The sequence below is a fragment of the Cyanistes caeruleus genome, chromosome 6 (assembly GCF_971803275.1).
Source record: "Cyanistes caeruleus chromosome 6, bCyaCae1.hap1.1, whole genome shotgun sequence".
Lineage (NCBI taxonomy): Eukaryota > Metazoa > Chordata > Aves > Passeriformes > Paridae > Cyanistes > Cyanistes caeruleus.
Genome location: NC_141706.1, coordinates 2,127,714 through 2,151,834, shown reverse-complemented (window position 1 = coordinate 2,151,834; position 24,121 = coordinate 2,127,714). Strand labels below are relative to the sequence as shown.

Sequence of the window (24,121 nt, the reverse complement as noted above, 5' to 3'; positions counted from 1 at the left end):
TGAGTGGTTTTGACACCTTTTGACAACTTTTTCCTATTTCTTGTGGCTGTGCTATGCAATGCAATCTGTCAAGGATAAATATTGGGCTAGAATAATAGTGGATTTTATATACATTATTCTGTATGTGGTTTAAAATAGGTAAGCAATTTAAAGAAATCTTGAGGGGAAGTGCCATTTAAAATTCTATGAAACATGTCACTCAAGTCAAAAATGTCCCAGATGCTTTCATTTGCCATTCTAAATAAAAACTGAAAGAGTTGTCAGGCAAGATTTTCCAACTTAAAAAGCTCAGCAGAAATGGAAAGTGAGAAGCTAAAAGGGAGCAAACCTCTCTGGAGAGGTTGTCCAAACAGCAAGTGGGTGAGTGGTGGAAGTGTCTCAGTGTCACAGAACATTTGGGGTGGAAAAGGATCTCTAAAAATCATCTAGTCCAGCCCCCACTGCTCCTTTATCTCTTGGCTGTCCTCAACTTTACTGCCCCCAAGATAAGAAGAACAAACCAATAAAGCATCAGAACCCAGCAGTGATATTTTCCTCTTCTATTTAAGGAAAAAAAAAAGGGCTTCTGTGCATAGAAGATGGCCAGGAGTACAGAGCACCAGCCATGTACCCATGGAAGGAATGAAATGCTCTGCTAGATCCTCCCAAGAGAGAAGAAATCTGCAGGGTGCACACCCCCAGCTCACAAGATTTAGTTTTGCTCCCAAATTCTGTTTCTATGGAGTTTGTGTTTGGGCCTGGAAGAGGAACTGACGGTGCAAGGACAATGGCAGGGGCAGAAAGAAGACAAAGGCGTGGGGTTGCAAGCAAACAACTCTAAATTTATTCTTTCTTTGAATCTATCTTCTTAAAAGGAGCCTAGTAGTTCTAACAATCCATACACAGACTACAGAGTATAAAAATCAATACAGATTATGTATAAGAGTCACTGGGTAGACTATTTCAACCAACTAATACAAAGAACGTAACAATCTATAAATATTATTTGTAAGAATCAATACAGGGAGCATTTCTAACAATCAATACAAAGAGTATGAAAATTATACAGAGTATTTCTAAAAACACAGAGATTCTTTGTAAGAATAAATCCAGTGAGTATAAAAAACTACACAGAGTATTTCTATCAATTCAGAGACTGCTTGTAAAAATCAATCCAGAGTATTTCTTACAACCAATAGGGAGTATTTCTAACAATCAATAGGATATACCAATTCTACAGATTATATCTAAGAACCATTACAGAGCCTATTTAATCCATACAGACACTATTTCTAGTCAAAAATGGAGTATAACAAACAATCTAAATGATATTTCAGAATTCCTAAAACTTATTTTAAAAGTAGTAATAAAGAGATTCCTTCTATCAGTTGATAAGGAGAATATAACAATATTATTACAATTATTACATTTATTATATAATATTATTACATCTTACCCTTAAGAATCAATACAGAGAGTATAAAAAGCTATAAATAGTATTGCTAATCATCAAATAAGAGACTATTTCTGACAATGCAACCAACAGAATATAAAAACCAGTACAGTGTATTTCTATCAATCAGTTCAGAGACTATTTCTACCAGTTAATACAGAGAATATAACACTCAATAGATATTATTTGTAAGAATCAATACAGAGACCATATCTAATAAATAGAGTATAAAACAGAGTATAAAATCTATACAGTGTATTTCTAAAACCACAGAGACTATTTGTAAGAATAAATCCAAGAAGAGTATAAAAAAGTAAGAAGAGTATAAAAATGTAAGAAGAGTATAAAATTAGTTATCCAGTTATAAAATTAGTTACACCCAGAGTTATCCAGGGTATTTCTATCAATCAATAAAGAGACTACTTCTAACAATCAATACAGAGTATTTCTTACAACAAATAGGGAGTATTTCTAGCAATATACCAATTATACAGATATAATATAATATGGCATAGTATGATAAAATATGGCATAATATAATATAATATAATATGGTTAAGGTAATGTAATACAATATAATATAATATAATGTAATACAATACTATGTAATACAATGTAATACGATGTAATGCAATACAATGCAATACAATGCAATACAATACAATGTAATATAATATAATATAATATAATATAATATAATATAATATAATATAATATAATATAATATAATATAATATAATATAATATAATATAATATAATATAATATAATATAATATAATATAATATAATACTACTAAGAATATAAGCATTACAGAGGCTATTTAAACTCTCGAGAGACTATTCCTAGCAATGAACACGGCTGATAGAACAAGTCCCAGGAAGCATTCCCAGCAATGAATGCAGCAGGGAATGGCTTCCCCTAGTGCAGCCCCAAGTGTTGTTTGGTGTCAGCGAGGATGGGCAGTGGGAGCAGGGCGGCCGCAGCTCCCCGCAGCTCCGGCAGGGCTCTGCCCATGGAGATGGCCATGGCCCTGAGCAGCAGCAGCAGCTCTCTCAGGAGGGCCATTCCCTTGCAGGCTGTGCCCAGGAGCCCCGGGCCAGCGTGTCCTTGGCCCGGGAGCTGTGCTGCGGCTCCCCGCAGGCGCTGCCGGCCCAGCACGAGCAGCACAGGCCCGGCCAAGGCCAGCAAGGCTGCCGTGCTCCGCTGCTGCTCCTCCGGCTGCTGCTCTGCCGCTGGGGCCGGAGCCTCCTGCGGGGCTTCCAGAGCTTCCAGCGCTGCTATTTCCTTCTCCAAGAGCAGCCGGTGCAGCCGCAGCCGAGCCTCGCGTTCCTTCATCCTCTGCAGGCTTTCCATCTCCTGCTGGGCCTTGGGCTGCAGCGGCAGCCTGACGCTCGCCACGGCCATCAGCACCAGGCACATCCGCACGATTCCCTGCGGCATGGCTGCTGCTTCCTGCACAGGGAGAGACAGGAGCAAAGAGCCCGCATTCACACCGCATCTCCTCGGCAAGAGAAGCGACAGGAGCTCCCGCCGCAACAAAAGCCCGGCCATCCTTGCCGGCCCTGCAGGAAGGCCGGAGATGCTCCTCAGGGCGGGCCTGGTGATTCCAATTCCAAAGGCAGCTGCCCAAAGAGCAGAGCTCCGTGAGCTCTGGGCAGGAGGAGGAGGAGGAGGAGGAGGAGGAGGAGGAGGAGGAGGAAGGGGAGGAAGGTGCGAGACGCAGGGACACGAAGCCTGAGCAGGCAGGTTTGGGGAGGAGAAGCTGAGCACTGAGGATGGCAGAAGAAGCCAAGCGCGGTGGCCCAAGCAGGGGGAGGACAGGAAGGGCCCCCAGGCTGGCTGCAGGCAGCCACTGCAGCCCTTGGCCAGATGTTCCCCCATGGGCTGGGCAGGGGCAATGCAGGGCCAGACCTACCGTGAGCACAGAATCCCTTCTCCGTGTGCGGTGTCAAGAGCGATGCCAAGTGGGTCAGTGAGCTGTGCCTTGAGCTGCCAGCGCCTCGCAGGCTGCAGGTGCCGCTGCTCGGCCACCCCACAGCGGTGCCAGCAGCAGCAGCAGCAGCAGAGCAGCCCCAGCTGCGGCTGTGCCTCTCCGGTGCCGCTGCCCTCGCTCCTCCCGGGGCTCCACCGTTCTCTGCTGCCCTGGAGACAGCCCCGAGCCCGGCCGTGAGCTCACAGAGCCGGGGCTTCCACGCGTGGATTCCTCGGGCTGGGCAACGCTGGGGCCCTGGGCAGCCGCAGCTTCTGGGCTGAGAGAATGCGGTGAAATGAGGCTCCTGAGGAGGCTCTGCCCTTCAGGAATGGCCTGCAGAGCTTCACTCCATTTCAGCCTGGCTGCTGGCAGCTTGCATGGGGGCTTCTCCACTTCTTCATCTTCTTGCTCCTGGATGCTTCTTCCTTGCCCTTGGGAAAACGTGCTCTAAGCGTTGTCTCGAGTGTCAGGATTGCCACAGCCACATCCCTCTTGCACAGCCCGCTCCATCAAGAGGTGGAAGTGCCTTTTTATTTCCACATCCTACACTGACTTTCCTCTTTCTCAAATCGATGGCTCCCATTTCTTGGCTGTGTTGCAATGCTCAGGTACCCATGGTTGTCACCCAGAGGCCCATGACCTGTTCCACTGCACTTATTCCATGGAAAGAGATTTTCAGTGGAGGTGGCTGAAATGGATTTTCAATGGAGGTGGCCCAGAATTGCCATTTTCAGCTGAAAAACACCGGTCTGTTTTGTGAAATTTTGTGAAATATTTTGTGAAAATATTTTTCCCTGAGATATTGTATTACCAAACTCAGCGGAATCATGTGCACAAGCTTTTGGATGTTTTGTAGGTATTTGGTTTAAAAGTAATTTCTTCAAGTTTTCTAGAGTAAAAAAATAAATTAATAATAGGAATTAATAATTAACATACACAGGTTTGGCCTCAAAAATCTCTAAGTTTATTCTAAGATCAAAAGATATAGAGATGATAAAGAAATATATATTTAAATTTTTTTAAGAGAAAGAACTACTGGGCAATTTTGTTTTGCACATGACTGAAAAGGCTCCAAGGTTAAATGCACTTTCTGAAGAGGAATAAATCCATGTCTTTGCAGCAGGTGTTGACTTTTCAAGAGGATTTCAGAAGTGTTCACAACCCTTCCCTTCTCCTTCATGAAATGTTTGATACTTGACTGTTACCAATAATCTTATTAAATCTTCTGTATTTTGTTCTTTGTGTTGCACTAGAGGGACTCATGAATTTTTTTGTTTGGTTTTGTTTGTTTACCAAATTGTAATAAAACCGTACAGACACATGGCACTGCAAGATTTAACAAGTTACATCCCAACATATAAATAAATTGTGTAATAAACTTTGAAATTGTAGCCAAAAGTTCTGCAGAATTAGGGTTGAGTAAGATAGGAAAGGCAGATTTTCTAATGATGGAAAGCCTTCAACTGATATTTCCACCAGAATCTCTGGAAGTGATACTTAGCTTTAATTCTTTGAAGTGATCACTGTCAAAATATCAATTTTATGAGGAAAATTTATGATTTTATTCAAATGCTTTTGTGGGAAAAAATTCTTCCTGCAAAACTTTTGTTTATTTCTAAATACTACTTCTCATCAAAGCCTTTTTTCTTGCTGGATCCTAAAATATCCAAAACACATGGATATTTTGATATCAACAAATATAACAAAGAATAATATGGAAAGCACACAGATATTTTTAAGGCAGTAATTAATGATACAATTGCTATCAGGACCTGTTCTTTGTTCTCTTATTGTCTCCCTTCCAACAGCTGCTCCCCAACCTCCATCTCAGGTGATGGAAAAAATGTTCTGTTCAACCTCATCAATGAGCTCTCTGTCATTAGGCTTTATCCATAGATCTTCTTTAAAATATTCTTTTTTAATATATATAAAACAATGAAATGATTGTTAAAAAATATGAGAAGAAATAGTTATTTTTATAATATTTTTTCTTTCTTTCTTGTGTATTTGATGTCTTTTTTTCTCCCACATTATTGCCTTAATGGTTTTTTAAATTTGGGAGTGACTGTTGTTGTCTGCCATGAGACTACATCACACTTTCAGTATTTACAAACCACAAAAAACTTGTGATGTAAGTATTGTGAATTAATTTAATTGAATTATTAATTAAAAGTCAATCTCTAGGTTGCTCATATTATTGCTTAGTAATAAATGAAGAAATTTCTCCTTCCTTATTTGAGGAACAGCCAGGTAAATTCAGTATATTGCCCTTTTCAAAGGCTAATGAACTCTAAAATCGGCCAAAAAAAATTTGGGAAGCTGTGTGCCAGGTTAATTTGTGTCAAAGCATGACAACTGAGACACATCATCTTGTAGGAGGTCTTGCACATTTTCTTTTGGAAATTTATAGATCCTGTGGAGGTGTTTTTGAGATTGGAATGAGGGAAGAAACAGGCATAAAAATAAAACATTTTTAGCAGTTCCCAGTATATTGCTCTTGTCACTACTTATTTTATTTATGAGCCTATTGGACCCAAATACATACTCACTCTTACCTGTGACAAACTGACAAGTGGGATATAAAAATGAAAAGTTTTTTCCCTTAGCTGGTGGCTAAGGAATCATTGATCTTCCCTCAACCAACATTAATCTTGCAAAGGCAGCAAGAGGCTTATAGGTCTTCCATGGAGTTTGGAAGTGGTAAATTGGAAAACAAAACAAAAAAAAAAAGTGCTTTTGTTCATATTTTTATTGTTGGGAATATTTTATGACACTGTGATTGCCAGTTGGTCATGACTTATAGTTCATTAATGTTTTATTCTTGGATCATAGCTGTACACTCTCTAAAATAATTAACTTAGGCAGTGCTCTATAACATAATTGATTAGAAAACTAAACTTCATTTGCTGCCTGTGTCATTCAATAGAAACTCTCAGGTGATGAACTCTAAGATAATCCTCTGAAATATTCTGAATAACAATCATTAGTGAGAAATTCCAAAATAGCAACAGACAATATCTCATTTTCTTAGCAGATCAGGTAATTTAAAAGACCACAAATATACATGGAAGCAATTATTTTTAGCTTTCTGAAATTAAAATAGCAGGGCTTGGGAGCATGATATGCAGACATTTGGGGGTGTAGGTTGTGTGTTTTGATTACCATGTCATCTCAATTCTTCTGCATTTCCCATCCTCAGTTCTGCAGGAAAATTTTATGTAACTTTAAAATTTTATGTAATTTTATGTGATGGCTTTTTTTGTTGTTATGAAGAGGGACCTGAACTGGTAAAACTGAATTTGGATTCCAGCTAAGGCTGGAATAAACTTTTTATTTTTTAAATAAACTTTTAGCATTTTAAATTTATAAAATGAGTTTGTACATGGTTGATATGTCATTATTACACAGTGAGCACATGGACCTTGCTTTCAGCTCAGAACTCCCCTAGAACCTGGCAGCAGCAAATGCCAGAATTTTGTGTCTTCTTGCCTCTACAATAAAAACAAGCCCCCTCTCCCAGCCCCCCAGTCTATCACATGGATATAAACAGACTTTGCAGTTTAACAACTTTCTTTCCCTCTGATTAGTAAAATGTGGAGGAAGAAACAACTTGTTCTTATGCAACCTGAGAACAATTTCTAAACACTTTTGTTTTTTCTCTGACAGATCAATGAAATGCCTTGCTGCTTCTAGTTATTTCTAAATAGAAATATTTTTAATAATAAATAATTTCTAATTATTATTGTGTTATCCTAATGCTTGGGACAGCTCATGGCTGTGCATGTAAAAGGGGTTATTCTTATAGAATAAAAGGGGTTATTATTATAGAGCTGTGCTTTTTCATCCTTCTGGAGGCATTCAGCAGCCACCTCACAGGCTATCATCCTTGCTACAGCCCATGAACATCTCCTGAGTAAAATCTGGACATGCTGGAGTGGCAATAAAATGTCTTTCACTGTCCATCTTTGGCCCTGCTTTTTGGAAATACGTCCAAAAAATTTTATATAAAATTTATAATGTATGCTGTAAGGTACCAAATTGTAGCTTCACCTCCATTACTGAAGTCTTGCAGATCTTGTATAAATATCCTTTTTAAATATCCTTTTAGGTTCTGAAGTTTGCCACTGAGTCTTGGCTAGATTTGTATTTTTGAGTACCAGTTTGGTTTTCTTTATGTGGCAGGCCCTGGTTCAGATGTAGGGGAAGTCTCCAGCCTGAAGAGATGCTCTACACTGAGGTTCTGTGGTTGTTGATTAAAGGGAACCAAAGCTTGACCTGCAAATGGAATCAAGCAGTTTTTGGAGAAATTCAGGTTCCCTGATTTGTTCCTTTTGTTTTAAAGGGAAGGGTTCACATTCCCCAATTTGTCCTGTTTTAAAGGGAGGGGTTCAAGTTCCCCAGTTTTCCCTGTTTTAAAGGGAGGGGTTCAAGTTCCCCAATTTGTCCTGTTTTAAAGGGAGGGGTTCAAGTTCCCCAATTTGTCCTGTTTTAAAGGGAAGGGTTCAAGTTCCCCAATTTTCCCTGTTTTAAAGGGAGGGAAAGCTGCTCTCTGTAAATCCATGAAGGGAGGTTGTAGCAAGGTGAAGCCTGCTCACCTGTGGACCTGATTTTCTCTGAGCCTGAGGGAATTGCAGGCTGTCAGTGGCTGATCTGTTCCCAAGGGAAGGTTCATTGGGAGATCTCACACTCAAGGACAACATTTGTAAATGATCTCTCTCAAAACAGTTCTGCCTAACTGTAGATAGTGTGTTTTTCTCTTGTCCCACCAATGGATCCCCTTGACCAATCATGGTAACCCTGTAGTGTAAAACTTTATAAAAACTGAAAAGTTCAGAGAATAAAGCCCCCTTTTCCTTGCAGCTCCTTCTGGTGTGTGCTGTGAACCCACGCCTGTACATTGTGTCCAAAAGTGACACTCGCCTCTCCCGGGTGACGGGAAACAGGACAGCAGGAAACGGCTCAGGTTGTGCCAGGAAAGGCTGAAATTGAGTGTTTGGACAAATTTCCCCACTGAAAAAAGTGCTCAGGTTTGGAGTGGGCTGCCCTGGGAGGCGGTGGAGTCGCTGTCCCTCGAGGGATTTGTATCACACCTAGGTGTGGCCCTTGGGGACGTGGTTTAGTGGGATTTGGCAGTGCTGGGGTAATGATTTTCTCTGAGCCTGAGGGAATTGCAGGTTGCAAATCTGATTGCACTCAATGAATTTTCCAGCCTTCGTTTTCACATTTGAATTTTCCATTTTCCTCATCTCTCAGACAATTCTGGTGATTAAATTGCACACTACAATGAGTCCAAGGTAAGTGCTTAAATTGAAATAATTCAATGTTTGCGTGATTATACAGTAAATTATATATAAAACAATGTGTATAATGTATGCTGTAAGGTACCAAGTCATCTAATCCTAATTATGAATGTAATATATTTAGCCATATAGTAATGACATGATTGGAAAAAGAAAGAAAATTTTATAATTACAGCATAGCTTTCTGTGATGAATAGAGGCTCCAATATAACTCTGGAAATGTACATATTAATAGTTTCCATTGTTCATACATGAACAAAATATTTTGATTCCAGAGGAATTAAATTCTTTTGGTTTACTAATTTGGAGGAAAATTTTGAGAGTTGATAGCATTTTCTTTCAATTAATATTCTAAATATCAATATTCTAAATGTGAACTGTGACTTCTATAGGAAAAGAAAGATGAAGAGATCAGCTTTCTATGACTGGAAATTTACTTGATACTAAAACTTAATGGATGAAGACATTTATAACAGTATGATTTCACATCTTTTATTCATGTACAATTTTACCAAAGTATTCCCATCAGCCTGCTGTTTTCATTTCCTATATATTTACATAGACTTTCTCAAATAATGTAAAAATCTGTGGGGAAAAAAATTGCTAAATTATTTTTTTTGGAGAGCAAGAAAATGAAAGTGAAAGAAAAGTGTCAGAAATTATGCTCTGGTTTAAAACATCAAAGAAATTAAAAGCTGGGGAGGCTGCTAGGGTTGGCTCTGTTTTTTTCTATGTATTTCAGGTCACTTAGTGCACCCTTTATGGACACAGAGATTCCTGTTTCTAGATTTTTGAGTATTTTTGAATATTTATGCACTCCAAGGACTATCTGTTAATTGACAACAAGAGCAAACCAGCCCCCCATGGCAACACATTGGTCAAAGGAAAAGAATCAATCACATATTCTGTGCTGGGAAAAGCAGTTCTTGGTGTTCTTTTGAAAGGGAGGAGAGGCAAAGTGGATTCACTCAATAATACATTTCAAGTGTGAGAGAACAGAACAAATCATTAAAAAAAAAAATCCACAAATTGCATTTATGTGGTGGTTTTGAGGGCCTGAGAGGGAAGGGCAAAGCTTCACAGAAGTAATTTGTCATTGTGGAGAGGCACAAACACACCTGACAGAGAAAAAAACAATAACAGTGAGTGATCTTTGCCTTGGGGCAGACAAAAACCTGCATGTCCATCACCTGGGGACTTCTGCTGGGGCAGGACAAGGCCAGGAGCTCAGAAAGAGCCCAGGAGATGGTTTTATTCCCAGAAATAAAATACTTCTTCTCTCAGTCTGCAGTGAACATCCAAAGAGGAGCATCCTAAGAATCCTTGAGTGCCTGAGGAAGATGGAGGTGTGCTGTTCTGAGGTGCTAAATAAATGTTGGACCAGGGTTATTTTGAGTTCTGTAAATAGCTGGTGAGAGACATAGGTGTTGGAGAGGAAGTTTGGTGTAATTAACAGATCAGGATTCCAAAAGGAAGGGTGTTCTGTGGGAAAGGTTTGTTTTTTACAGCCATTTTTATACCCTGGGACGGAGGTGGAGATGGGTGGAACAAGGAACTGATATTAAAATAGACATGAAATCTCATAATTTGGGCCAGATATTCTCAGCAAAAAAAGTGAGAAGGAGGAAGCAGCTCAGTGTGCAAATATGAAACAAACCTGTGTCAGACATCCTTCAAAACCAGAGTTATGAATGGAACATGTATAGCATGATGATCCTTTCTTACTTTAAGCTTTTAGTTTGAGTACTTCTTGTGCACCACCTTTGACTTTCTGAGGGATAAAAAGAAAAAAAAATCTGATTGTTGATGAGCATAAAATATTGTGCTGGAATTAGAGAGAGCTTAGTGTGTTACAGTGTTAAGCACTCTGAAATTGTTCAGCTATATATAAACCACACAATAATAAGTGTGAGTTTTTGTGCCACATATCAATTCTCACTTCCTGGCCTGTGGCTGGAATTTTATATGAGTACAGCTGGTTGTTTTGAAACAATAATTGTCAATTTTGGAATATTGTAAATCAAGATTTTCAAGGGGGAAAAAAAAATCACTTTAATGGATGAATTGCAAGACTTTTCCAGTTCCACCTGTGGTTCTTGGATGTTTTAGAAACCAGTTTTTAGTAATGAGAGGAATATTTGGGATAGTATATGTTGGATTCACCATATCAGTGAGATCCAGAGAAGACAGAAGAGGCCCCTAAGGTGACTTAGGGTGAGTCTGGAAGACAAAAGAGTTTGGCTGCCTCACTGTGTGATAGTTCTGTTCTGGTCATAGATGAGTTAGTAAAGTAACCTTGAGATTATTGCTGTTCTTTGAATGGTCCAGGTCATTAGAGCTCAGCTGGTAATCCCACTGTTTTTTGTATCTAGTTAATTTTCTTGCTTTTATAAATAGAACTTTTTTAGAGGTAGATTTTAAGGCATTTATTTGTGGCCTCCTTTATTTACATGTTCATTTTCAAGGCTTGCTGCTCACAAATTGGCAAAAAGGTAGGTCAGGTTTTGGCCTAACTAAACATGAGAGATTTTTTTACCAAAAATTTAAAAAGAATAAAGTCTTTAAAAATTGCAGAAAAACATTCCTTTACACGACGTCGTAATTTAAAAGAAAATGAGAAGCTAATACTAATTATTACATTGTCACATTCTGTGGGACTTCTAATTGCAAAAGCTTATGTTAAACATTTCCAAGAAATTCATGGAATGAACTGCCCTAGTTTGTCTTGGCTTTCTGGAATATTTTTGCAGGAGATTCAGACATTAATCAAATCCAGATCTACTTTGTCTCAGAGAAAACAGCGATTTCTCTTCTAAACAAAGCTAATAGTGCTGAGACATTATTTTCATAGCTGTAATGACATCTGACCATGGGCCAGGCATTGTTTCACGTGCTGGACGGGCAGAACAAAGTAAAATAAAGAAAAACTTTATTCCTAAAAAGCAGAGAAACCTCAATAAGCAGGTTGGGGTTGTGGTTTAACCCCAGCCCCACGGAACCACTCGCTCACTCCCCACACTGGGGCTGGGGAGAGAATTGGGAGGGTAAAAGCTACAAAACACACGGGCTAGGAGAGTTTGATAAGGAAAGCAAAAGCCACAGACACAGAAGGAAAGGAAGAAATTGAATTAATTCCATTAATTCCCAAGGGCAGGCAGGAGCTCAGCCTTCTCCAGGAGAGCAGGGCCCCATCACAGGTGAGGTTTGGGAAGACAAACACCACCACCCCAAATGTCCCCCTTTTCCTCCTCCTTCCCCACAGTTTCTGTGCCATCCCCTGCTCTGGAATGGCCCTTTGGTCACTTGGGGTCACCTGTCCTGGCTGTGTCCCCTCCCACCCTCCCAGGCACCCCCAGCTCCCTCTCCAGAGTGGCTTTACCAAAAGCAGAGAAGGCCTTGGCTCTGTGCAACAACAAAAACATCTCAGAGTTATCAACCCTGTGTCCAGCACAAACCCAAACACAGCCCCACTGCAAAGAAAATTAACCCAAATTTAAAATTACCCAGCCCAAACCATCACAGCCTAATGTCACTAAGCAAGTGCAAGAATGAGAGGAGAGCAGGAAGGTAAAGGTGGGAGAAGGGAAAGAAGGTGAGCAGAAGCAAAGGAACCAGAACATTTAATCAATTCTTGCTTTGAAGAAACATGCAAAATTCTGTTTGGGACGATAAGAAGGTGGATTTGAAGAGGTGATTTAGAGGAGACCCTATGAATGTGGAGTCTGATTAAACAGGGTGAAGTAGAACAACTCAATTCAACAAGCTGAGAGACAACCACAGAGTTGACATTTGGTAGAGATGCTGAATCTTGATGAGTACAGGGTGTGATAACCTGGGCTTGATCTCTCTGGAGTGTTCTGGCTTCCTGCTAGCTTCAAGTATGAGTTTTATGAGCCACCACGATGTGCCCAGCTCGTGGAAACTCCTTCCTGTAAGGAGGAAGAAGGATGGAGAGAGCTGAGCATGCAGTCACTGACAGCAATACACAAGAATAAAAGAGATCAAGAGCTACAGAGTTTCCAAAAAACACAGGAGAAATGAAAGAGGAATTATAAACTGAAAATGACACCAGATTGTACAGAAAGCTACAGTCTGACCCCCTGACGTGAAGCAAGAGGAAATTGCTGCAAATTATGAATTAAATGAGATAATAATGCATATCAGCTAATGTACTTCATAAAGGTGGCTGAATTTATTTCAGAAATTGTGTTTAAAGTGGGTGATCAGATCTCAAATGTGCAGCTTTGTTTATTCAGTTATTTTATACAGCTAGCTGCTAGAAAGCCCAGGTGTGAATTCCTTTTCTTGCTCTTTTTTCTGTTTCCCTTTTAGTTACAGAGCTGATTACAAAGGATTTTGAAAAGTTTGCTTCCTCAACAAAATATTTCGAGTTCATTTCAATCTTTTTGAATACAAGATTAATTGTTTTCCTGCAGTAAGGCATTATATTGAATATAATTGAATTCTGATCTCTTACTGCACGGATTGCTTGTGAATGTTTACAAGTAACCAATTTTTCCTTCTACAGGTTCATGCATAATAAAGTAGTTGTGATTTCTTTGGGCTTCTAGAGATGGAAATCATTCTTTTTGCATGAACTGGGACCAAGCTGCTCTGCAGCCTGAGAGCACAATCATACTGTGTTGAAAGTTTGAATTCAGCTGGCCAAGTGGGCACACACTACATGGGTATGAAGCAAAAATTATTCAGTGTTAATTTCTGATTTTCCCTATGCTGACTTCCCAATTCTGCCCATGCATCACATGAGTTATGCTGTTACTAATCCTTTCAGTAGGAAAATCAAGCTGCTCTTGTAAAGTCCAAAGGCCACCCAGCCCATCCCTCACTCCTCCTTTCCCTCTTGGCTGTTCCCAGCTTTACTGCCCCAAGGTGAGGAAAACGAACAAATACCAAAGTGCCAGAACCCAATAATGGTGTTTCTTTATTTGTCTAGGGAAAAAAGGGTTCATGTCCACTTATCCATGGCTAATGGCCAGGAATATAAATAGCTAGCCATGCTAGCATGAAACACTCAAATAAAATGGCCTGAAGACACAGACCTGTTCTGCTTCATCCTCCCCAGGGAGCAGAAATTTGCAGGGTTGGTTCTGAAGGACAGAATGAGCCCTTTAAATTACTATTGCAAGTCTCCTCAAGAAGGCTTTTCTTTATAGCTGCAGTTCCCTTTTGATTAATCTCCTTGTCTTGCACATGCCGTAATACTGCTTCCATAAGGATCTACTCCATAATCTTCACAGAAGTGAGGTCTGTATTTCCCCAGGTGTTTCTTTCTTCCCTTGGTAAAAGCAGGAGTTTCTGGCCTGTCTTGCTTGATTTCTTACACAGCAGGATGGAGAGCCCATGTGCTCCTAAGAAAAGTGGTCCTAAAATGTGGCCAGCTCTGGCCAGCTCTGCTGGCTCTAAGGAGAGCTTCCCAGGAGCTCTCATCATTCATTCTTTTGATTTGCTAAAATATGGATGTGATCTAGGATCAGTGTCCAACTTGAAAAGGACAAATGCTCTTTAACTGATTAGGGTTAAAAAGTTTATATTTATTGGCAGTGCTGGGCCGATGTGCAGGGTCACCCCTTAATTTACACAGCCCCAAATGCAGGTGAATACCAACTTTATATTTATCAAAATATTGAATACAAATACATATTCATAACCCAGTTCCCACCTGCTCCCCTCTTATTATGCTAATTAAGAAAAAGCAATTAAGCATGCTCAGTTTGTCCCTTGAAATGAGTTGGTGGTCTCGTTATGGGGAGTGCATAAAAGGGAGGAAGGAATAGATCTCTTCCTCATTCTCACCTTTCTACCTTTTCAATCCAAAGTGACAAATGAACACCTGGCCATGTTCCTAGTTTCATGTTTCCAATTGGTTTCTGGTTTGCAATTCTCTTATGTTCTTGAAGTTCCTTACCAGATTCTTCATTTCTCATTACAAGCCCAGCTGAACAAACATAAGGCTGACAGAAAATTAGTTATTGGCTAATGATTAACTCCTAATTCTAGTAGTGCCTCTCTATTTTAATTAAATTTAACAAGGATTAGATATTTTTTTTTTTTTAGATTTAGCAAAAAATAATTTTAATTACGGCTTTAACTTTTCTAATATCTTAAATTTAAATTCTTCAAAGTTTATGCTTCGCTTTTAACAACTACAAGGTCACTCTTCTGAAATTCAGGGTCCTGACTTTGTTCTTTGCCAGATCTGTGTTCCTTGAGCTCAGCAGCTCAGCCAGGCCATGGTCACCACAGCTCAGGCTGCCTCCACTCCTAATTCCTCTGATTTTATCCATGCCTGAGGCACCAGCTCCAGTAATACTCCTGCTCTGGTTTGTCTCATACCTGAACCTGAAAAATTTTCTCCTCATTTTCCTGGACAGCTGTATTTCTTTCCCAGGAGATATTTGGGTGGTTGAAATCCCACATCATGGGGAGAGCTTGGGAGTGTGATGCTTCCTGCAGCTGAAGCAAGAGCTCATCGACAGCTTGCCCTGATCAGAAAGGGAATCAGAAGGTATCAGAAGGCAAATCTTGTAGATAAAAATCAGGATGTTTAGGTGAAATTCTGTTTGGACCAAATAACCAGAATTATGGGAATGTGTCTGAGGGTTTGGTGTTTTTTAATTTGCTTTGATTATTCAAGTAAAAAATGATAACAGGTGGGCTGCAGTGGAGCCCAGCCTCATGGTGTGCTGTGCTCCATCCTTCATTTTCAGCCTGTTTGGGGCTGCTCTTCCCAATCCAGCCATTCCTTAACAACACCTGCATCCCTCCTAGAAAGAGCAGCTCCAGAAACAGAGTGTCATTTCAGCTCCTTCCAAAACAACATTATGGAAATGCACGGGGATGAGTTCACACCAGGCGACAGAGAATTCAATGTTTTGGGGTTTTTTTCCCCTCCATCATATTCATTGTCTAAATTTGAACTCCAGGTTTGTTTTGCTGACATGCTCTTGATAAATAAATGTTGGGAATTAATGAGCAAACACGGAGAGTGGAATATCACTGGAGAAACAACACATGAGTATCAAAATTACTCTAATGGACAATGAAGTCTTTGCAGCATAAATGTAATACCTGACACAAAGAGTCTCTGTAGGTAGCAGGATAATATTCTTTGATGGTCTAACAGTTTCTCCTCCTCAGGGATACCTTGTAAAAGAATCTTTGAAATGTTTGTATCAACCCATTTTCATATCCCTTGTCAGTGTTAGACGGTTCTTTTCAGCTTGGTTAAATGAATTTCACTTTTGACATCTACTCTGAAGTGTAGCTCTACTCCATAAAAATGACACCATTGGGTCCTATATTTACTTTTCTTCAGCAACTAAATGTCAAGTATATTTACTGTTGAAAGTGTTGCTTGATAAATCCCATATCTGAAAACTCAGGCTGCATTGTAGTGCTGCATGCTTTTTGTTCTTTTTTTAAATCCACTTTCACTGATGCTGGAAGAGTTCTGCAGCAGAAATTGTGCTGCTGGACTTGCAGAAGTAAAACTGACCTGAACTCATTGGGTAACTCTTCTGGTGATGCCCAAGAAGGCAAATAAATCTATTTTCTTGCCCTTGTCTGGGAAAATGATATGATAAGATATAGAAATAATAAATAGAATAGAATAGAATAGAATAGAATAGAATAGAATAGAATAGAATAGAATAGGATAATTAGTAAATAATTTAATTAATATAATATAGAATATAGTATATAGTATATACAATATGCTATATATTATATATTATATAGTATATAGTCTATACTATATGCTACATATTGGATATTACATACTATATAATAGATAATATATACTATAAATAATATATAAAATAGAATGTATAATATATAAAATATGATGATATATGATATATAATAAATATATAATATGTAATATATAGTAGATAGTATATAATAGATAATAGATAATATGTAATATATAATATGTAATATGTAATATATAGTATATAATATAATATATAGTATAATATATAGCATAATATATAATATATAATATATAACATATAACATATAACATTAACATATAATGTATAACATATAACATATAATATCTATTATCTAATATCTAATATCTGATATCTGATATCTAATATCTAATATCTGATATCTAATATCTAATATATCATATTTAATATATTATCTAATATCTAATATATAGTATATCATACATCATATATAATATATCATATGTCATATATAATGTATAATATATCATATATCATATATAATATATAATATATATAATGGATGCTGCAGCTTCCTGGCCACAAATTTGCTGCTGATGGTGCTTGTGTTGCCTTGATTAATGAATGAATCTAGTCACAATAATTAGTCACCTTTAGAGAAATTATATGTTCAAAGAAACATTTCTAAGCATGCTGCATCTGTTAATAATTAAACCAAAATATTTTCCTTAGCAGTTATTCTAATGTGCTGTAATAGGAACAGATGTTCTTTAATGAACATACTGTGTTTTAAAGGGTTGGAAAACAAAGCCATGCAGAACTGTTGGTACTTGAATGTTTTTTAAAAGGCTGTGCTCTTTGGGATTTTATTGTTTATTTCTTACTTACGTGGATGGGTTTTGTTTGAGTGAGCTGCACTCCTCGTGCTTTCCCAAATTTTCTTTCCTTTCTCATTATAAAAAGCCTGACTTTTTTAAGATTCTGCAATCCAGGCACTCTTGATCATTTGTCTTCCTATGTTTTAAAAATCTGTGTCATTATAGAGCAACTGCTGCCTTGCTGTTGTCAATCTGAATTTTTAGACTGGAACCTTTTTCAGAGGGAGTGACATTTTAATGCCTTAGTCTTCATCTGTCAGATTCTTCTGGTTCTTTGTACAATGAAATATTCTTTTCAATTCATTCACTTTGTTAGTCTAGCTGTGAGTGACTGGATTTTTAATAAAACTGTTTTTTTTTTACCTAAGGAATAACCTAGCTGAAACCTGGAAAGGTTTATCAGAAAGTAGGTAAACAAAGCTGTATGATGAAGTTTTAAATTAGCATCCTTATCTAAGAAGCTGATCTTGCTGCTTTTCTGACAAAAACTCTGTCCTGAGGCCTCCCCCACAAAAAAATGGATTTCAGAGCATGAAATCCCAAAGTGGGATTTCCTTTATCTGATAAACTTTCTGATTTCAGCACTGCTCAAGTCAGGCTGGCTGCAGTGGGAGTGATCCTGGTGTCTCCAAAAACTAAAGTTATTGCATGTTTTTTCCACATATCTGGAAGTTGTGCTGAAAGACTGAGAGTATCAGAAGGTGAATCTTGGAGATAAAAATCTATTGAAGCTCAGTTTTGACCAAATAACCAGAAATATGGGAATGTGTCTGAGGGTTTAGGTGTTTTTTTTAATTTGATTATTCAAGTAAAAAAATTATAAGTAAGTATTGATCTCAGTGTGATCCCTTATTTGTTATTTTCTATATTTATTCTTCTTGAGGTGCAATGAATAGATGGAAAGTGTGTTCAGCAACTTGTGAAACTCAATATTAATTTCTGGTCCCATATCCCCTTACCAAAAATCCTGAGAGAACAATTTGTGGTCTGGCCAGGTAATATAACAAGTTATTCAAACAGGGGGTAGCAGCTCTGTGAATAATCCTGGGTGGATTTTAGCATTTAAGTGAAATGTTCATCCATAAATGGTGCTGGATTTTTGAATATATTTCTTTTAAAATATCCAGAGGGAGGTAACACTAGGTGCTGGGAAGGAAGACACAATATTTGAGTGTATTCCCTAATTTCTGCTTCTGTATTCTATATATTTTTTTGTGTTCCATGTGGAAATTGGGCCTGGAAGGGAAGGGGGTTGGGATGGAAAATGTTACTCAATGACTCAGGAAATACCAAGTGCTAATCAGACAGACATGAAATACTTCATTCCTGTCTTAGAAATTGTTGGATAAGATTTATACAACCTATAAAAAAATGAGTCTTTTTGTGTTAGAAATGGATAGAGTTTGCCACAGGACTGGAGGGATCACTGAGGTCACTGGGGAGAGGAGAGAGAGCTTTTGAGAACCCAAAATGGGTGAGGTTTCTTTCAGCTGTTCCTTTCCCACACAACTTTCTACCCCATTCTATTTTATTTTTTCCCCACCATTCAGTCTTGACTGATTCATTTCATCCAAACTGAGAAAGATGCTGCTGTTGTTGAAAATATTCAGAGAGAGGCAGCAAAATCCTCACAGCAGCTGATTTATGTTGGACGCTGAATCTTGTAGGGGCTGAGTTCTGCCAGCACAGAAATGTGCTCTGAAAATCCAGAATTTGGTGTAGTTTATGATCCTGGTCTTGACTTTTCTAGGTAGGAGCTTCTCTCCTTATTTCTGTTGATAGTTATGAATTAAGAATGAGTACACTCCCACAAATATGTAATAAAATGTACAAGAAATTCTCTTCAATGTGTCCAGTCAATGTTTCTGTAGAATCTGGAGCCTTTGACATTTCACAGCTTCATTAGAGATTAATTAGCACTTTTCACTTGCTTAAAGCACGAAGTGCCATGAAAATGGAAATGCAGAGCAGGCTGTGGATTGCTGTGATTATTCTTTGGTCTGTGGGAGCTCTTTCTCCCAGGTGCAGTGCTGTTCACAGCAAATAAAAGTGGTTTCTCTCTTATATGAGCTGCAAATTTCCTTCTGAATAAATATTTTGAAGATTTTATTTGAGTAGTGAGTCTTCCTTTAGCACTTCAGCATCATCAGCTGCTTCTATATTTATTTTTGGCTACACTTTGGGTTTGGACTTGACCCTAATATTTGGATATTCTGGTTTATATGGAGACTTTCCACAACAGTAACTTTTTCTCTGTATTTATAATTGGAAATCTTAAATATTTTACTTTTAGAACAGATGATGAACAACTACAGGAGACCATTCTCCAGTTGCTCTGTATTTGTTCCAATGCATGTTTTGTTGGAAGGAACCCTTGCTAAAGCTACTCTACACAATCAGTGATTAGTAAACATCTGAGTTTTGGATTCTCCACATCCTTCTGGATGGGATGTCCACACAAATCTTCCTCTCAGTCTGATGTATGTCAACAATCTGCTTTTTCTCTGAATTGTTTGGAATATTTTAAATAAATTTTTACATAAATTTTTAAATTTAAATTTTTAAATTTAAATTTTTAAATTTAAATTTTTAAATTTAAATTTTAAAATACATTTAAAATAATTTTTAAATAAATTAAAAACTATTTTTCCTACTGGAAAACTTTGTTCCCTTTACAGGCAGTACTTACAAACCCAGAGGCTTTCCTTAGGATTTCTCACTGAGGGAAAACATGGGCACAAGGCTTTATTAAAAAAATGAATGTATTTTTGTTTAATCTAAACAGGATCAGATTTAGAAGCCAGACAATGGATGAATGAGGTTTTTCTGTACTTGAAACATGTGACATTAATAAAATTATCTTTAAATTTTTACTTCCATGCCTTTCTCTATTTCTAATTTACTGTCATTTTTGCTGAAATACTGAGATTAAACTGTATAGCCCATGTGAGGAATTCTCTGATTTTCATACATGAATTTTTTAGATAAATGTTGATGTAGCTTCAATGGGAAAGTTCTTTAGAAATCACAGAAATGGAAGCAAACCTTTTTCTGTCATTCTGAAAATTAAATCAGCTTTAAGCAGATACCCTATTTTTTTTTATTTTTTGAAGTCAACATGTTCAATGTTGCATTTTGGACACTTACAGAACTGCTTATTAAGGTTTAGAAGGCAAATCCTGCTGTAATTTTAATTACTTTGTACTGCAGCTCCTTCCCAGGGAAATTTACTGCAGTGACGTGTGCTACATATGAGGTTAAGCTGCAGCTGGCACGCAGGAAAATGGTGAAGAGGGCAGGTATTACACCAGCCATGGTGTAATAATAATAAATAATTATTATATTTATATTTATATTTATATTTATATTTATATTTATATTTATATTTATATTTATATTTATATTTATATCTATATTTATATCTATATTTATATCTATATTTATATCTATATCTATATCTATATTTATTTATATCTATATTTATTATAGTAATATAAATATGATATATGATAAAATATTATAGATAATAAAATATATCTAATATCTAAAATATAATATATATAGTATCTAATATATAATACATAATATATAATACATGATGTCTATTATCTAATATCTAATAGCTAACATATCATATCTAATATCTAATATCTAATATCTAAAATCTAATCTAATATCTAATATATCTAATGTATAATGTATACTATATACTATATACTATGTACTGTATTATTATATATATTATATATACTATGTACTATATAATACATAATACATAGTATATAATGTATAAGATATAATGTATAACATATAATATACTATATACTATATACTATGTAATATGTAATATGTAATATGTAATATATAATATATAGTATATAATATGTAATATATAATATTTTGTCTTATATCTTATATATTAATCTATTATTTAATATTTAATATCTAACATTTATATATTATGTATTTTATATTATTATATATTATATATTATATATTATGTATTATGTATTGTATATTATATATTATATATCATATATCACATCACATATTATATATTATATATAACATATTATATAGTATATAGTATATAATATATAGTATATAGTATATAGTATATTGTATATTGTATATTGTATATTGTATATTGTATATTGTATATATTATATAGGTATTATATATATAACATTATAAATAAAATAACAGAATAAATGACATTATGGGTCTCACAGAGTTTAGGAGGAGAGCAGCCAGTTGTTTTACAGCACCAAATCCTGGTGGCCTGGTTCATTCCAAGATCAAAACTGTGAATATTGGTGATTGTTCAGCTACAGAGTAATGGCAGAAGTATTTTCAGAGTTAAAAAAAAATCAAACAAACCCCAAAGCTGTAAAATTAGAACCCAAAACCCAATAAAACACCTCCCCCCTTCTAAAAAATGATCCCAAAAAATCCTTCAGTCCTTCAAAGGCTTTTTAACAGATTATTGATCATGTATTTAAGGGAGAAAACAGAGCTACCCATCTTCTCCTGCAACCAAAGTGGGGATAATTTATATAACTGTGATGATTTCTTAAAAAAATTAAATTTTTAATTTTTTTTTTAGATTTTAAAAAATGTTTTCTTTTTAAATACGGGCTCATCTAGGAATTTAATGAAAAAATGGCATAAAGATTCTTTATGGCCTACACAGGTGAAAATCAAAGACAAACTAAGACTGCCTTAACAAAAGCTTGAAATAAACACAAATTTCTATAAATGAGCAGGTTAAAAAAAGAGCAAACCCTTCTTTATGGTAATTGGTAATTACCATACAATGGTAATTTTAAAGCAAACATGGTTGCATACATTGTGTAGCAAATAACTGTTCCCACTGCAAATGTTTCTTGCAAACAATTCACTTATTATTAAAGTAAAATAATTAAATAAATTCAATAAATTAAATAATTTAAAAATTAAATAAAATTAATTAAAATTATTCACTTAATATCTGGTTTTCCCCTCTGATTTTATGCCTTTCTTATTATTTTCTTCTTGTCAATCTGCAGTGGATTTAGCTGAGCTCTCCTGCTCCAGAAGCAGAGGGAGATTGGGATCAGTAGATTGGGATCAGCTAAAAGAGTTTCAAAAGCAAATGCTAAATTATTCTGAAGGTGAATGTCCCCCATGTGGTTTGGAAAACTAATTAGATCAAAGTTTGTAAAGGGAAAAAAAAAATCTATTAAAGATTTGAAGCTTAGCAGAACTTTTCCACTGCAATGAACAACTTGAGTTCTTTTATTTTAAACATAGAAATTAATAATGATAATAATTCTATTAATAGTTAATAATTAGTATTAAATAGTGACATTTTCTTCTAATTCAAGATCAATATGCAAAGATGCAACATCAGGTTTTGTATTATAAATTTACCCAAACACAAAATATATTTACCAAATGTTGAATGAAACTTTGTTTTACAGCTGAGAGAGCTCTACAGAAATATTTCTACAGTTCCCAAGACTCCTCTAGTTTATTAATAAATTTAAATATTGAAGATTTCTAAACTTAATTTTCTAACTTTCCTTTAGTCTTTTTGGGGGCTCTTGTGTTATGTTATATTATGGGATTTCTAGCAATTATAAAAAAAATTACATTTATATTTATATTTATATTTATATTTATATTTATATTTATATTTATATTTATATTTATATTTATATTTATATTTATATTTATATCTATATCTATATTTATATCTATATTTATATTTATATTTATATTATTTATATTTATATTATTTATATTTATATTTATATTTATATTTATATTTATATTTATATTTATACACACACATATATATACATATATAATACATAAATATATATATAATATATATATTATAAACAAATATAAACAAATGTAAAATTTGAGATTTTTTATTTCCAGCAACGTAGGGAGAATGCTGTTTGGTATTTTTTTAAATTTTAATTAAAATTAATTAAAATTAAATCAATAATTAAAGAAAATATAATAAGATATATTAAATATGCTAAAATATAATAAAATAAATTAATAATTAAATAAAATAATTAAAATTATTTTTAAATTTTTTTTTTTTTAATTTTAACAACCTTATCAAACTGATTGCAGTCATGATATTTTGTGTAGCATTGTGAGGTTAAAAATAATTACTGGCAATGCTCTGTTTTTGCAAAATCTTTCTTTCTTAAGGCTGAAGTTTTCATAAACAGACAGTGGTGGTTTCTGTGGAATTAAAACTAAAAAGAATCTTTCAGTGAGAACTAAATTGCAGCCCATTAAAAGAATAACATTTTATTTTATGCAGCTGTCACAGATTGATTGTGAAATTTTTAGGGATGTGGGAAAAAAAAAATATTGAAGCTTGTATTAATTAATTTGGAGTAATTAATGATAATACAAGTTATGTTTCCTTATGTAGAATATGTAAGCAGAATTTTGCTTTAGAATAATGTTAAATATAACTTGATGAGAAGAACTGAATTTTCAGAAAGTCCAATAAGGATTCATTTTTGGTGTTAAATTATTTCAGCAATTGTTTATTGCTTTGTTTACAGGCAAAAGGTTTTTAAGTCTTTCACATATGTGGGATACCTGTGTGGAAATATATCATATTTATCCCTTTTAAACAGCAAAGTGATTTTAGTACTTCTTGTTACCTTTTCCTAATTTTATGGTTCTCCTGTGGAATTTTTTTGGTTTGTTTTCTTTTTTTTTTTTTTTTTTTTTTGTTTTGGGTTTTTGGTTGGGTTTTTTTGTTTTGTATTTTTTTTCTGATTATTCTTTTTTGCAAATATCTCATTT

At 35.7% G+C, this 24,121-nt stretch overlaps 1 protein-coding gene and 1 long non-coding RNA gene across 2 annotated transcripts; one reads left to right on the top strand and one right to left on the bottom strand.

The window, feature by feature from the left end:
• Positions 1 to 800: 800 nt before the first annotated feature.
• Positions 801 to 7,369, bottom strand: LOC147652365 (uncharacterized). Its single transcript, XM_086893239.1, has 3 exons — positions 7,281 to 7,369; positions 3,350 to 3,726; positions 801 to 2,886 (listed from the first exon to the last, which is right to left on the bottom strand). The coding sequence occupies exons 1-3, from the start codon at positions 7,367 to 7,369 to the stop codon at positions 2,381 to 2,383; spliced, it is 972 nt and encodes a 323-aa protein (XP_086749365.1). The 3' UTR covers positions 801 to 2,380.
• A 233-nt stretch (positions 7,370 to 7,602) lies between these two features.
• On the top strand, positions 7,603 to 10,086 carry LOC111930422 (uncharacterized). The gene is made up of 3 exons (XR_002865153.2): positions 7,603 to 7,718; positions 8,267 to 8,700; positions 9,991 to 10,086. It is a non-coding gene; the product is annotated as an uncharacterized LOC111930422 (long non-coding RNA).
• The last annotated feature ends 14,035 nt before the right edge of the window (positions 10,087 to 24,121 follow it).